The following is a 16,649-nucleotide window of genomic DNA, read 5'->3' as shown; positions in this document are numbered from 1 at the left end:
TGAGAGGCGGGTCACTTGCAAATTTGTGTGGGAAGTTTAACTTTTGGCGAAAAAAATCGGCGGGGCTCCTGTTGTTTTTTTAGTCTTCCTCATAAGGTTATTAGGACACATGCATAAAAATGTGTCCTTGTAGGGTGTCCTTAAAGCCAATATTTCTAGTAGTGATCAGAAGATATAATGGTTCTTCAAGACAAAGAACCAATTCAAGATGAATATAATAATATAGTCGAAATTTTAGACTATTGGAAAACAATCTATAAAGATCCTCAATCAACAATTGAGGAAAGAAATCATATTTTAAACTAAATATGAACAACTTGTTTGGAATATGAAGATTTATTTTCTTATTTCAACTATGATATTAATATGTTATCTGATGATGAAACAACATCTTCAGAATCACATGAAGATGAAAATGAAATAAATACTTTAAGTGATGAAGAAATGGATACAGAAGAAAACACTTATGAATCTCAAAAGAAAAAAGAGGCTAAAGAATCTCTTCTTGAGTTTACTAACCAAGAAGCTTTTGAAGAATACTTGAGAAACACTTAAGATGAAACATATGAGGATTTTATCAAAACAACAAATTATGCGTCAACTTTTGGAATAAAAAATGAACCTATAGATCAACCAAGTCCAACTTATACCAGAAGAGATGATATGAATAAACAAACTGTGGCCCAAAAGGTGACATATCTTGATCTAACTCATATACCTTATAAAGATCAAGAAAGAACAATATAATTAAGATTGGGCACAATCCATGTCCATTTTAATAACTAATTATAGAAACATATGGACAAAAGATAGATTCTTAGATTAAATAGCAGCAACATTGTAAGGAGATACTTTTGCAATGGTTAAAACAATTAATGGGAAAGTTACAAAAACTAAAGGGGAAATGTTCATACACCCCTAAAATACCAATATACTTCCCATACACTCCACCAACATATTTTTATTCCCTTTCACACAAAACTTTTTCATTTTTCTTCTCACCTACCCATCTCACATACTTTCATATCATTAGTACCCTTTTTCCCTTTCTTTCTCCGACCTTTTCTATTTTACTATTATTATGAATAGTTTAACGTTTGTTTTTCAATTTTAATGACAGAGCATGGTGAGCCCATATCTTGAAATTGTTTGTTTAGATAGCAATTACAGTTAAAATTCATCCTCTATATTCAAAGGTAAACAGGTAATTGTTCACTATTCATAATTTCTATCCTTTCTAGAAGAGATTTAATTGCCATTTGCAAAATAACCAGTAAAGAGTTAGCTGAAGAAAGAGAAAAGTTGAGAAACTTAAAAGATTATAGATCAAGACTTAAAAGAGAAACATCTGATTATTGAGATATTATCTTTACAGTTCAAAAAAGAATTTATAAAGCTGAGAAAAATATTAGAGATATCAAATATACTCTTAAAGAGAAACAAAAACCTCTTGATTATTTGAGCATCGGTTAGATATGCATTCCACTGGTATCAGAGCTTGCTGAAAAAGCTCAACAGGGAATTCTCATTGGGGACAATGTCTGAATTAATATTAGAGAAGTTGAATTCTCTATTAAAATCTTCTGATGAGAAACATTAAAATCTGATAAAAGAATTATCTAGATGTCAAGATCATCTAGAAAGGGTACCAGATATAGTCTCCCAATTAGAAAAATTGGAGTACAAACTAGATTATATTAAAGAACTTCCTAAAAGGGAAGAAGAAGAGCTAACAAGTGTTGGCAAAAAAATCAGTGAACAGCAAGAAATGCTAGATTCTATGAAAAATTTACTAAAGGATAAGAAAAAGCCTCTAGTTAAATCTAAGAAATCTAATGGATTCAAACTATTAGAAAAACCTGAGAAGAATCCTACTCTAAATATGATTTTTCTAGAACCTTCTACTAGTCTAACTAGTATTAGATATAAAAAACCAAAACACTTGGTAGCAAGAGATTTCAAGATGATGAGCATCTTTGGAAAAAAGAAAGGAGTACAACTCCTAAATGTAGAAGTTGAATACAATGAAATAGAACAGGAGGTGAAAAACTCCACAAACCAATTCCAAAATTAGATTTTAAACAAATCAATAAAAAAGGAAAGTTTGAATTGATGGACAGCCATAATTTCAAATTATTGGAATTTACAACTCCCTCCACAACAGGAGAAATAGATCTCTTAATGATTACTCCTCCAGATTATGTTTTGCGATTTCTTATGATGATGAAGTGTTGATTTTAGATATGTGATTTTTTAATACTATGAAGCATGTTTTAGGATTTTAGATTGAAAAATTGCGATTTCTATATGTTTAAGCATGATTGTTAATTTCGAACTTCAATCCCGTCTTTTATGTGTAAATTGATCTTTGAATGCATACTTAGGTTGATGAACATGTAATTGAATTCTTATTAAGGTGCTAGCATCTTAGGCTTTAATAATTTAAGTGGAAAACCTATAATTATTTAGGTAAATTAACAATGAGTCTTGCATGCTTGATTAGCGTTCTAACTTGCGTTCTTGACTTGAATTGATCAAACTTCCAATATGTTTAATGAGTGAAGAGTGTTCTTGTTAGTAATTAGCTACCACTAGTAATTGCATGATTAATAGGGTTAACTATGGGGCGTTCATCTAGTTAATTTAACTAAGGGAAGTAAAAAGAACTTTGTATGCATTCATCTTTTTGTTCTTAATTGATTCTATGCTTTGCCATACGATAGGAACATTTTAATGCAACATTTTAATATTTAATTCTCCATATTTTGCTTAGTTATTTCCTTTACTTAATCATTTTTTTAATTTAGTTTCTATTTTCTAGGTACATCGAAGAAAATAACAAGGAAATGAGCTTAAAGACACATGAGAAGGATGTGAGACGTTGGAGATGACAAAGTCAAGGCACAAGGGATGCAGAAATGAGCTGAAATGAAGAAATGGTGTATTCCTGGTCAGACTAGGAATCCCAGTCAAAGTAGGAGTCCTGATGTGGCTAGGAAACCTGAGAGCATTAGGAGACCATGTGGCTTCAAGATGACTCAAAACTCAAGATTCTTCTAGAATACTTGGGAATTTTTGGCAAAATGAAGAACCCTAGATTTACACAAACATGTGAACATCCAAATGAATCTGAATCAACCATAACCAAATGAACACATAAAATAAGAAACTCCATCACCACAAAATAGATGAATTCATACTAGGAAGAACATTCATCATCAACCAAAGAAGAAGAGACCACCAATCCTCATACAAAAAAAACCAATCTTAAACAAAAATAAAAGGATCATGTTCGTGTTGTCAGTTATTCCCAATAAAAACAAATCAAATCAACGACATATTAGTCCCAATTATTCCCAAGAAAAAAGATCATCTGGCCAGTTTCTCGCCAGAGAAGAGCAAGGAGGCTCGGATCCACCATAAGGTCAAGAAATTGTTCGTGTTGTCACCACCATCACTGGAGGATAATAGGAGAGGTCAAGCTAAGACTCCTCTCTCTGGCCTGATGTAGAACGAATGGCAATCCGAATTAAAGAATAGCTTGATCGTGCAAAAGGAGGAAAGCCCAAGTTACTATTGCAACTTTGGCATTCGGTGTCTGATTCGTGATTGTTATAGGTTTCCGGAAAGGGAACGACACCAGGAACAAAACTCGTGGCTTGGCCATGATGAGTGGGCTTTTTCGGGCTTTCGGGGTCTTTTAGAGCCTCAAAACTGCAATTTATTGTTTTTCAGAATTTTTGATTTCCTAGTTTGTTTTGGATTTGTTTTATTTTTACCCGTGGGCTTTAGAGTTTCATTGTTAGTCACCCTAGGGTTTCTTTTCTCATATATAAGCAACCTTAAACGGCTGCAGAACCTATCTTTTATCATATTATCAATCAAATTGAGATTTTTCTCTTTTATCTCTGGTGGACTCCAGCACCTTTGTGTTAGGTTTATTGCTTGTAAACCTTCGGTGATCTTTCCGACTGCGTCAGGTGGTATCAGAGCAGGTCTTCCATGTCTCTCTTATTTACCTTAGTAGCAATGGGTGAAGTTACAAAAGCAGATCTTGAATCTCTTACAGCAGCGTTTACCGCTGCCTTCAACTCCTTGAATACTCAGATTGGAGAAATTCGTGGAATGTTGGGAGAGAGGAATAATAACAACAACAACAACAACAACAACAACAACAATCGGAATAGAGGCGGGGAAGGAGGCTAGCGAGTTAGGGCTCCACGTGGTGAAGTTGTTGATAATTCAGAATTTGATTATGAAGAAATTGTGCAACCTGAACAACAGGGGCAAGCAGACCAGGATTACAAAGTCAAGGTTGAAATTCCTTTCTTTTCGGGCAACTTAGGTGTGGAAGATTATCTGGATTGGCAGCTTCAGGTGGACAGATTCTTTGAGATTATAGAGGTTCCTGAACACAAGCAGGTTAAGCATGTTGCTTGGCAACTGAAGAGTACTACTACAGTTTGGTGGGATAAGTTGCAGAATACTCAAAAGAAGCAGAGGAAGCAGGGCATTCAAACATGTCGAAGGATGAAACAGCTGATGATAGAGAGATTCTTGCCAGATGATTATGAGCAGATTTTGTATAGGTTGTATATTGATTGTGTCCAAGGCACTAGGATCGTGACTGAGTACACTGCTGAGTTCTTACGCTATTAAGAGCGTAATGAACTAGGAGAAACTGAAAGTCATAAGGTGGCTAAATATTAGTGGGCTAAACAAATTCATTCAGGAGAAAATTGGATTGCAAACTGTGTGGACTGTGACAAAAGCTTCAAGCCTAGCATTGAAAGCATAATTATTAGAGAAGCCTTCACGAGCTTCTTCCTTCTAGAGGTATACCTATCAGAGAAGCACAGAGTTGGTGAACTCCTCAGCTGGCAAGGGAAAAGTCATACAGCAAAATACAGAGAGTACTCCTAGGGTTTCCAATCCTCCTTTTAAAGGGACTAGCGGTTCTAGCAGTTCTAGTGGTGCTCAAAGTAGGGTCCCAAATCAGAAGCCTAATAATCTTTATGCGAGGCCTACAACAGAAGTTTGCTATAGATGCAACAAGCCTAGACATAGGTCTAATGTGTGTCATGAGAGGAGACAAACTGCCCTTATAGATGATTATGATGAAGATGGAGAAGAAGTTGGAAGAGGTGATGAATATGAAGGGGTTGAGTTTGCAGTGGAGGAGTCTCCTGAGAAGGTTAATATTGTGTTGCATAGGATCTTATTATCTCCTAAGGAAGATGGTCAGCGGCACAATATTTTCAGATCACTTTGTTCCATTAATAACAAAGTGTGCAATCTAATTGTGGATAATGGGAGCTACGAAAATTTCGTAGCCAAGCAATTGGTGGAGTATTTGCAGTTACCTACACAGCCTCATGAATCACCTTATTCTCTGGGATGGGTCAAGAAAGGTCCACAAGTTCGAGTTGCTAAGTCCTGCAAAGTACCAGTATCCATTGGTAATAAGCATTATAGAGATGAAGTTCTGTGTGATATTATTGATATGGATGCTTGTTATATTTTATTTGGGCGACCTTGGCAATATGATGTGGATGTGACTTATAAAGGTCGAGCTAATGTGATGATGTTTATGTGGAATAGTCATAAAATTGCCATGACTCCTGTTTATCAATTTGCCTAATCTGCCCATTATCACATGAGTCCTAAGGAAAATGAGATTCTGAGGGAGCAAATTGAAGACTTGCTGAAAAAAGGGTTCATTCGTGAAAGTATGAGTCCTTGTGCAATTCTAGTCCTCCTTGTTCCTAAGAAGGGCAATCAATGGCGGATGTGTGTTGATAGCAGGGCCATAAATAAGATAACTGTGAAGTACAAGTTTCCTATTCCTCATTTGGAGGACATGCTTGATGAGTTGGAGGGTTCCAAGGTGTTTACCAAGATAGATCTTCGAAGTGGTTACCATCAGATTCGAATCAAGCCAGGGGATGAGTGGAAGACAGCCTTTAAGAGCAATGATGGGTTATATGAGTGGATGGTGATGCCATTCGGGTTGAAGCTAATGAAACAGGTTCTTCGTCCTTTTATTGGTTCTTTTGTTGTGGTGTATTTTGATAATATATTGATATATAGCATGACCAAAGAAGAACATCTTATACATTTGAAGCAGGTTCTGGGAGCTTTACAGGAAAATTAACTGTACATTAGCCTGAAAAAGTGTACTTTCTGTACTAGCAAGCTGTTGTTTCTAGGTTTTGTGGTTGGAGAAGAAGGCATTCAGGTTGATGAAGAGAAGATAAGAGCTATACGAGAATGACCAGCCCCAAAAACAGTTTCTGAGGTGCAAAGCTTCCATGGTTTGGCTACTTTCTACAGGAGATTTGTTCAAGATTTCAGTACCATTACTGCTCCTATTACTGAATGTTTGAAGAAAGGCAAATTCCAGTGGGGAGAAGAACAAGAAAAGAGTTTTGCTTTAATCAAGGAGAAACTATGTACTGCATCGGTTCTTGCTCTTCCCAATTTCGACAAGGTGTTTGAGGTGGAATGTGATGCTAGTGGCGTGGGAGTAGGTGTTGTGTTGTCACAATAGAAGAGGCTAGTAGCGTTCTTTAGTGAAAAATTGAGTGAAGCTTGTCAGAAGTGGAGTACTTATGATCAGGAATTTTATGCAGTGTTCCGGGCATTGAAGCAATGGGAGCACTACTTAATCTAGAGAGAATTTGTATTGTTCACTGATCATCAAGCCTTGAAGTACCTTAATAGTCAGAAAACTGTGAACAAGATGCATGCAAGATGGGTGAGTTTTCTGCAGAAATTTCCTTTTGTAATTCAGCATAAATCTGGTACTCTTAATGGGGTGGCAGATGCTTTGAGTAGGAGAGCTTCCTTGTTGGTCACTTTAGCTCAGGAGATTGTGGGTTTTGATCTCTTGAAGGAATTATATGAGGAAGATGTTGATTTTAAGGAGATTTGGGCCAAGTGCAGTAGCAATCATGCAGTTGTAGATTTCTATGTGAATGATGGTTATTTATTCAAGGGCAATCGGCTTTGTATTCCTAGTTCATCATTGAGGGAGAAACTAATCAGAAATCTGCATGGAGGGGCGTTTGAGTGGACACTTGGGCCGAGATAAAACTATTGCTAGCCTTGAGGAGAGGTATTTCTGGCCACAGCTGAAGAAGGATGTAGGAGCCATTGTGAGGAAGTGCTACACTTGCCAGGTTTCTAAGGGTCAGTCCCAAAATACTGGTCTTTATTTACTTTTACGTATTCCTAAAGATATTTGGCAGGATCTTGCTATGGACTTTGTGTTGGGATTACCCCGTACCCAAAGGGATGTGGATTCTGTGTTTGTGGTAGTTGATAGGTTCTCCAAGATGGCGCACTTTATCACTTGTAAAAAGACTGTTGATGCTTCCAATATAGCCAAATTGTTTTTCAGAGACGTGGTTCGTTTGCATGGAGTGCCCAAGTCTATTACTTCTGATAGAGACACTCAGCAACTGTAACCACTAGAATTCTGGATTTTAACTGGATCTGAGAAGCAATTAAAGAAGAAAAGCTTCGGCTCCGGCCCTGGCATGCTTCGATGGCGATCAGAATTTAGCTTACACTTTGACCTGCTTTGATTCCAACAATTGGACATGCTTCCCAACCTAGCCAATCGGACCTCTGTGAGCCGTCAAATTCAATTGTTGTTGCGGCGATCTGAAATTAGCTCTGACTCTGGCCTACATCTACTCGGAGAGCTGCACCTGCTCCGACTTCACAATCGGACCTCAGTACTCCATTGTTTGATTTTCCAACGCTTCAATGCCATTCAAAGCTACTCTTAGATCCCTCGCCAGACGGCTCAAATTGAAGAAAACTCTAGAAATGTAGAACGAGGAAAAGAAGACGGGTCTGACGGAGAGAGAGAGAGAGAGAGAGAGAGAGAGAGAGAGAGAGAGAGAGAGAGAGAGAGAGAGAGAGAGAGAGAGAGAGAGAGAGAGAGAGAGAGAGAGAGAGAGGGGTCGAGCAACTAGTTTAGGTGGAAGGGTAAAATTGTCAGAGAAGAAATAATTTGAAGATGCAAGTGATCTTATGTGTACAAGATAAATTAGGTGGCCTTATGGCTAATTAAAGTTTCAAAATGACATTTGTGTGTAATTTTCTAAAAAAAGATAAAAAATTACATCATTCACTCCGCAAAGCTTACAAATCTAAGCTAGTCAAACACTACCGCGTTTGGTGAGTTTGACTGGATTAGATAAATAGATTGGATTGGATTTGATTTGATTACAATCAATCTTGTAAGTGTTTGGTGGAGCAAGATTTCTAAAGGGATATTGAAAATATTAAAATTAAAAAAATTCCCATCGGCGACGTTCGTTTGAAGCTGACGCGGAGTTGATGGCAAACGATGCAAACAATTCCAAGTCAATTTCATTAGATCTTTCACAGTATACGAGTCCATATTAGTCTCATCACATCATTCACTGTACAAGTCTAGATATAATCAATAGCTCGAGATCGAGATCAAGGTCAAAGATCAACAATCTTCATTGTAGAAAAAAAAAATGAAGAGAAGATGGAGGGGAGAATCTGGATCAAGCTTCAGCTGAATTGGAGTAGGAGAAGACGGAGGGAGAATCTGGATCACACTTCAGCCAAATTGGATTAGAAGTAGATGGAGGAGATGATCATGATTCATGAGAAGAGGTTCAAGTTATGGTGGCTGAAGGTCGCAAAAGGAGGAGAAAGATTTTGTTTCATAGATGAGGTCGAAGAGATATCTGGTTGGATTTGATTTATCTTACCTTTCCAAGAGGATTTCTAATCCAAATCTGATCGGCAACAATATTTCCGTCCCACAATGGACTTCCAAACAATGACAACTTGCCTGATTGGAAAATTTTTTCCATATCCGCAGCCTACAAGTCTGAGTAGTCATAGAAGTGTGCTGCTCTTGCTTGGATCATCAGCTATATTTGTTTCAACTCTGAGGCCTAATGCCACCAGCTATGGTTAGAAAAGGTTACAGTAGTAGATAGTTCATCAGAAAACTATTATTACACATACGTTGACATGATTAACCTTGTGAGTTTTGAGGGTTTGATTCTAATTTTCCAACCAATTTCATGGCTGTCTGAGACATTTCATTTTCTAGTGTTTCATGGTCTGTCTTTGCATGGTGATTGCCTAGTCCAAAAGCCAACATGCCTCAAGGACTCAAGGCACTCCTGCTACACTAGGTAAGATTACAAAATATTTGGCTCAATCGACAAACAAAGTATCAGCGTGAGAGTTCCATTTTTCCCGTCAACTCAATCGTTAAATGATGGAAACTGATACCACCAGAGACCCTAGATAGGACTTTCCATGAAAATTGAGACAATAAATAGTCAAAAACAGGTTTACGTACCATAAAATCTTTCTATTTTGTGGTAATTAACTTTTTCTTTTCAGGAAAATCAACAACAATACTAAACACCACTATACACCGTCCAACTCTCTCTAGAAACCCTAGTCGCCGACACTGTGCTAGCGCCTGTCCGGCTATGCCCCGGCAATGGCGACGGCCTCTGGCCTAGCCAACGCACGTTGGGTGCGGCCGGACGGGTAATTAAGGCTGTGCTTCAGGTTTGGAGGAGGAGATCTGGGAATGTCCTACGCTCTCTTTCTCGGTGGATGGCGTAGTCGAGCTGTGGTTGCAGATTGGATTGGTGCGGACTCGGGGCTCTGCTGGGGAGTTGCGGCTTAAGGTGATGGTCGGCATTCGGAGGGCCACTTCGCCGGATTGGATCTGATGTTGGCTCGACTGGTTGTCGATGGTGATCGGGTTGCCGGCTTGGTTATGGCGCAGAGTTCAGGGTGCGGCCTAGTGTGGGATTGGGATGATGATTAGTGGTGTTTCTCGCTGGTGGTCCCGCGGTGACGACGTCTTTCTGTCCGACATCAGTGGTGGAGATGGGGGGCGGCGCAGCGAGGCTGGTCTAGGGCCGGGAAGGGTTGGGGATGGCAATCTTCTGGTTTAGCTTTCTCTGGGCTTTGGCAGTGGCTGTGGGCCTATTCTGGGCTGCAGTTTGGGCTGGGGTCTCTGGGCCCTACCTTTTATCTAGTTTTCTTTAGTCAATAATTCCCTATTTTCAGGGACAGTCTAGGCACTTCTGTGCACCTAGTTTTAGCTATTGGTTTTGGTCTTGTCGACTTAATTCTCAGTGTCTCTAGTTGTACACCAATTGAGGTCTCTAGGCGACTAGATTACTGGGTAATAGTTAGGTTGGGAGGGCCGGATCCTTCTAGCGCCTCCGGCGTAGTACCAAAGGGGCCTCCCATTATGTTCTACGTACCTAATAGTACAATGAGTAGGTTTATTTCTATGTACCACTGTGGGTACTACCACTATCTTCTTGTCTGTCTAAATGGCAACGGAAGGGTATGTAACAGCCTATTCTGGCTTATGAATATATTTCTTGCTTGCGGGCACTTCAAAAAAAAAAAAAAAACTCTTTTTAGTTTTTAGCTAACAACCAGTTGCAATGCATTTGGAAGTCCAAACCTGATTTCAAATTTGATTAGTCATTATAGGCAGTTAGGGTTTAGGGGTTTAGTCTCGGAACATCAATTCAAATTGTATAGTTAAACAACAAAAAGAAAGTTCAATTCATACAGCTACAAACCAAGCTCAAACTTCATAAATCGTTCTGTTAATAACTTCACTTCTTCACAATGTGAGTAACCAATTTGTGTCTTTCGGAAACTCAAATAGGCAAACACTACCGACTTCAACTTTGTTAACAAGTGTCTTTAAAAAAAAAACAAAAAAAAACTTTGTGAACAAGTGCAAAAGCATACCATCTTCAGTCAAGTATACCATCTGCGTTGAGGGTAAGGCCTAAGCTTCACTGAATTCCCTCCTTTCTCCCTGAAATTTGAGGAAACAACTTCATATTTTCCTGAAGATAGATGCTCCTTTTTTACAGGTAATTACAGACTTAAGCTAGTCAAACACACTACACAAAGCCTTATTACAATTCAGTCATGCTACGACTGTTTGTAGCTGGAAAGACCGCCCCCCAAGTGTTTGAATTAACCTCAAAGACATAGAAATGGTGTATATAACTAAAAGACCGCCCCCCAAGACCCCATCAAGGGTCATATCCCTTCTTGGCAACACCACAAGTGCCCATAGCAAGCCTCCTGCCAACAAACCCAATGTCTCCAAGAGGTATGGATCTCCTTGAATGACAACAGCCGAAGGATATTTTGACCAAGAAGAGCCAACAAATGATAGCCCCAATCCAAAGAGAGTGTTGAAGATAGGACCAGCATAACAGGCAGAAAAGGCAATCTGTGCTCCATCTGGTCCTCCATTCAAAGCCATGGTCAAATTGGTTATCAAATCCCCAAGTGAATTACCCCAAGCAAGGACTGTTAGTCCTAATATTGAAGGACTAACACCTAATATGTACCCTATTGAGACTAACAAGGCCACAAGTTCCTGAGCTGTAATGTAACTCCAAGCAACACTCATCAAGAAGCCAGCAGCAAGCCAAGGAAATAAGCATTTCTTTGGTGGGCTTGACTTCTCTGTTGTCAAACATGCAACAAACCCGAAAACTAGTCCAATAATTGATCCAATCAAATAGATCCAAAGGCTAGTCTCGAAGGCAGCGTTTGCATACTGATGGTTCCAAAGGGATGACAACAGCACTGGTGCTAGTGTCACAGAAGCAACTGCATATGGTTTAGACCATCTCTCCTCACAAACGACAGGAATTGTCAATCTCCTAGGAATATAAAGAGGCAACTCAAGTATGAAGATCAACATTTGACAAGAATCTGATGGTCGGGGGAGTTGAAAGCAGCCTTTCTTGACTTCTTCTACGGCAGAAATGTGTTCTAAAGCTCCTTCCTCTGCAGCACTAAGCTCTTCATTTCCATCCCTCTCCATGCTACTCATGATTGGTACCGTCAAGTCATGACTACCGTTGCTCAAATTACTGTGTGATTCACTTGTTTTACCAGAATTCCGCCTATGCGTATGTGATACGTAAACCCCAATCACATAAACAATATAAAGTGAAGAGAAAGCCATGGCAGCCCACACATCTATTTCTTTCTGAATCAAGATCAGAATCAAGCACACGATAACCAAAAGGTAGAAGGAGGTGTCTCGCACGAAGTCAGATTTGTCAACTCGAACAAGCCTTTTGCGAATTGAAATGCTTATGATTCCAACCACAACACAGGATATAAAGGAGGCACCTCCCAGAACTGTGTTGAGACCAACATCAATGTTCGTCCCACCACTACCCATAAATGAAACAAAACTGGAGAAGACATCAGGGGCTCCATTGCCAAGGGAGAGAAGAGTTACCCCAGCAATTGTAGGGGACAACTGCAAAAGCCTTGATAGACTCTCAAGTGAAGAGCAAAAGTATTCAGAAGCTGTATTACCCAGTAGATAGAACAAAACCAGAAGCCAGAACAACAAAAAGCCATAACCCAAAAAGGGAAAACTGCCAAAACTGCAATAGAAGATGTAAAGATAATCAATATAGCCTTGGGAGACACATGGGTTTTCGGATTTAAGGTACAGGCACTTTTCCTCGTAGTCACCTATACCAAGAAAACTGTCGCAGCCTTGCTCATTATTATTGCTGTGAATGCGTAGAACTAGAATTTGTGAAGAGTGGGAACTGTATATAACCAAGATAGCAGAAGCCACTAAGAGAAAAGAGAGATTCAAGAAAATGATATAGTTTCTGTACAGAGGTATGGAAACAAATAAGGTTTTCATCAGAACCTCAACCATGAGCAAGCAATCGAGCTCAAGTTGAGAAACCAGTGGAAATTGGTGAAATGGAATAAAGAAGCAAGCAATTACCTATTATGGTTTGTGAATGGTGATTGCAGGGCAACCAAATGGAGACAGTTTTCTTAATTTGGTGAAATGGGTTAAAAGAAGGAAGGAAGGAAGGAAGCAAGGCAAGGGTGTTCGTTGAAAATGTGAATTGAATTCCTTGCTTTGGGGTCTGAAGAAGATATGCATCTAATTCAGTTGGTACAGTGCGGGAATATATGGTTCCACTTTTTGTTGGGGAGGCTTCCACTTTTTGTTGGGGAGGCTTAGATCACAGGTGCTGACTTGGTTCAGATGTCACAGACACACATGTCCTTTGGATGTGCACTGAATCATGAAGTACACGTGGCGGTTGGTTAGATGTCCGCTTTCATGGGCTTCAATTTAACCCCACGCAAACATGAATGATGAATCAGTCCTTGTTACCGCAAGTAGAGACTTAACTCGGAAGTTTCACATACCGACCAAAAACGTTAAAAAGGAAATTGCTTATTATACTTTTGGCCAAGAAAAGGAAGCGACCAGCGCTACTTGCTTGTCCTTTGTTTTCTCCATTGAGAATCCCTCATCCTTGGTTTTTCTCCCCGCTGTAGTTATACTTTCGTTATCCATGGCCAATGTATCCCTTTTTTTCTTGGATTTCAGGAATGCACATGCTTTGCCCCCGAATTGTCAATCACCTAGGTTAGTTCTTAATTAACTAAGAATTATAATAATTTGGAAGTTTCATAGACCGACTAAAAAATTAAAAAGGAAATTGCTTATTATACTTTTGGCCCAGAAAAGAAAGTGACTAGCACTACTTGCTTGTCCTTTATTTTCTCCGTTGAAAGTCCCTCATCCTTGTATTTTCTCGCCGCTGTAATTATATTTTCGTCACCCATGACCAATGTATCCCTTTTTTTTCTTGGATTACAGGAATGCACACATTCTTGATGCTTTACCCCAGAAATGCTAATCATTTGAGTTAGTTCTTTATTTTTTTTTATATCAATAACTAAGAATTACAATAATTAATTTTACATGTGGTCTAGGATTTACAAAAATAATTCTAAAATCTTATCAAAATTTTGAGAAAAAAATTAATCAACAGTACAATAAAGTCAATTAAAAAATAAACAAATAATAAAAATGTAGAAATAAACACCTTTAACCTTTAGAGAGATGATATTCACATGCCACATGCTTTTCTGCTGTAACTAACACACATAGTGGTGTGTGATTAGTAATTTCTAACACAAAAGTCAAAAGGATATGTGATATTCTCTCTATCTTTAACTTCTTTCAATTCTTTGCCTCCTTACCGACCTTACATACATAGTGTGTGAGGGCATCTCCAACAGACTAGCTATTTCAACAAAAAGTTATAAATTTGGCTAATTTGAGATAGTTTACCACTCCAGCAGAATAGCTATATGAAAGTCAAATTTGGTTTTTGCTAAAATCTCTAGCTAAATTTAGATAGGGAGGAGAGAGAAAATAATAAAAAGCTAAACACTCCACGTTTAATTTTTTTAGTTTAGCTAACACTGCTGGAGGAAAAGCTAGAAATTCACTACCTAAATTTAATTTTTAGATGATTTAGCTAAAAAAATAACTTTTATTGCTGGAGATGCTCTGAGTTTGTACTAATTTCAAAAAATAAAATAAGAAATAATATTATCACCAGTGTCCCATCCCTTACCGACCTCAGCAGCTACGTGCGTGCCATGAATATATATCAGCTATTCTTTGGGAGCAAAAAGCCGTCTCTTGACATCATTATGTGCGTCCTAAGGTAAGCACAACACCAACTTGATTTTGGTTTGCCATATGACTGCTTAGCTGGATCATCTCTGCATTAAGGCATCAGCCGAGCCTTACTGTGGCAGGCGGATGTCCCTCTCTTCGTATACCATCATGACTTCTCACCATAGCGGGTGAGTTGGGCCCTCTCTCACAAGGAAGAAAGGAATCGTCTTTACAATTAATATGATAGTTCTTCTTTACTGACCCGTAAGGACATTTCGCTTTTGTCAAGGCTGAAAATGGATTTTCTTCGCTACACAATGATCTTTTCTTCATCATCATCTATTCATCTTCTAAATCAGCCTTCACATCGTTATAAGGCCAGTCATCTAGGAAGCAAGTTAACCAGGTTCTTCTCCTCATCAACATAGCGACCGCCGAACCAAACCACAGACCAACTTTGTGGTTGTGAGGTTTTTTTATGCAAAAGAAGTTCAACTATAAGAGACTAGGGCATATCCCCATAGATCTTCATCTCGTGTGAGTTGTGTCACATTTCACTATTAGTACTCCATCACACCTATTCCTCGATCAGCTCACACAAAACTCATTATCAATGCAGCAAAACTAACTTTATCCATTGTGCTGATAATATTGGCTAACATTCAGTATGCATTATTAATGCCATGAACAAAATAGATGCACATGCATTTGCAACACGCAATATGCAATTGTAAACAAAGTCAAACCATAGAGCACATAATATTACAACATTATCCAATACAATGGATAAATTTTTCTAAACTAATAAGTCCGGTACTCTGATTTTAACAGTGGATTGTTATAAACAAACAATGGAGAAATGTCCAAAAACAATATCATCCTCCTTGTCCTATCACAGCTTTTCTTATATCTCAGACGAGTTAGGTCCCCGCTTCCTTGCCAAAGCCCACCACTACAACAACCATTCCACAGACAAGCCATTCAATCAAATCATTATCATGTCGTCTTTTCTAAAAAGAACAAAAACGTGACAAGCTCTGTAAACAGATCCGTCCGTGGAAATTAATATAGAGATATGACACAACCGTGAAACCCAAAATCATTTAATTTAAGAACTGTAACTTTGGCATTTCAACCCTTCTCTTGGTGCATGTAGCGATACTAGAGAAACTAGAGAAGCTCCTGATTTTCCACCTCAAAATGGAATCCGATCAAAAGAAGAAGTGAAAGGGAAATAAAGGATTAATTAACGGCTTGTGCTTCTTCTTATCTTACCAGCTAGCATGGGCCGAAGATTCATGAAACCGTACACCTCAAAACACCAAATAAATTATACCAATAAATAAAACTAAAATGAACTCTAATTCGGCCACAATATAACAAACTCACCCATGGTGGCTTTCCTTAGACCTGCGAGTCTGAGACTGTGAGAGGAAATTTTAGGGGTTTGGGACATTTGAGCTTGAGCATTTAGGTAACGGTTACCAGATTCAACTTCAGAAATTTTTTCATTTGGGAGATTTCGATGTAATACTAACATAGGGCTGGGGCTGGGTCACTTCAGCCCAAAAATTTTCAGGATTAATTACAAAATATCCACCAAATTATGAGGCTAATTTTATTTTCATCCCAACTATCTAATTTTTGCATGGGTGCAGCTATTGCCACCCTACGAATCACTTTGTTCACCATACAACTTTCTAATTTATTGAAAGACCAAAATATCAACAAAGGATAATATCTTATTAAAAATTACAATTTGTTTTCTTATTCTCTATAGGACACATACTTAAACTTGAAGCTTAATCGTTTAAACCCTAACACTTTCTTTTTTAGCACTCACCATCTTCAATCGTTCTCTGTTATGTTAACAACTATGCCTCAAAAATAGTAACGCTAATGGAGTCTGAAAACACCTACTTGGAGTCTGAAAATGATGTAATCACGTTTTTGTTTTCTTTTCTTCAAGTTGGATTCTCTTGGTATATGAAAACATACATACGCATACAACATACCTATTAGAATTCTTCTCCAGGTCATTATCATAGAATTGAGTGGACTTGAATATTGATTTCTTGAAGACCATATATCCTAAGATCGAGTTGGAAGA

The 16,649-nt window shown here is 38.4% G+C and overlaps 1 protein-coding gene across 1 annotated transcript; it reads right to left on the bottom strand.

Moving 5' to 3' along the window:
* Positions 1-10,609: 10,609 nt before the first annotated feature.
* On the bottom strand, positions 10,610-13,017 carry LOC112193046 (cation/calcium exchanger 2). The gene has a single exon (XM_040516953.1). It carries the CDS (start codon positions 12,758-12,760, stop codon positions 10,982-10,984), a length of 1,779 nt encoding a protein of 592 aa, XP_040372887.1. The 5' UTR covers positions 12,761-13,017; the 3' UTR covers positions 10,610-10,981.
* Positions 13,018-16,649: the final 3,632 nt, after the last annotated feature.

Source organism: Rosa chinensis, chromosome 3 (genome assembly GCF_002994745.2).
Source record: "Rosa chinensis cultivar Old Blush chromosome 3, RchiOBHm-V2, whole genome shotgun sequence".
Classification (NCBI taxonomy): Eukaryota; Viridiplantae; Streptophyta; class Magnoliopsida; order Rosales; family Rosaceae; genus Rosa; species Rosa chinensis.
Note: the sequence above shows the minus strand (reverse complement) of the source record. Positions and strands in the feature narration are given on the sequence as shown.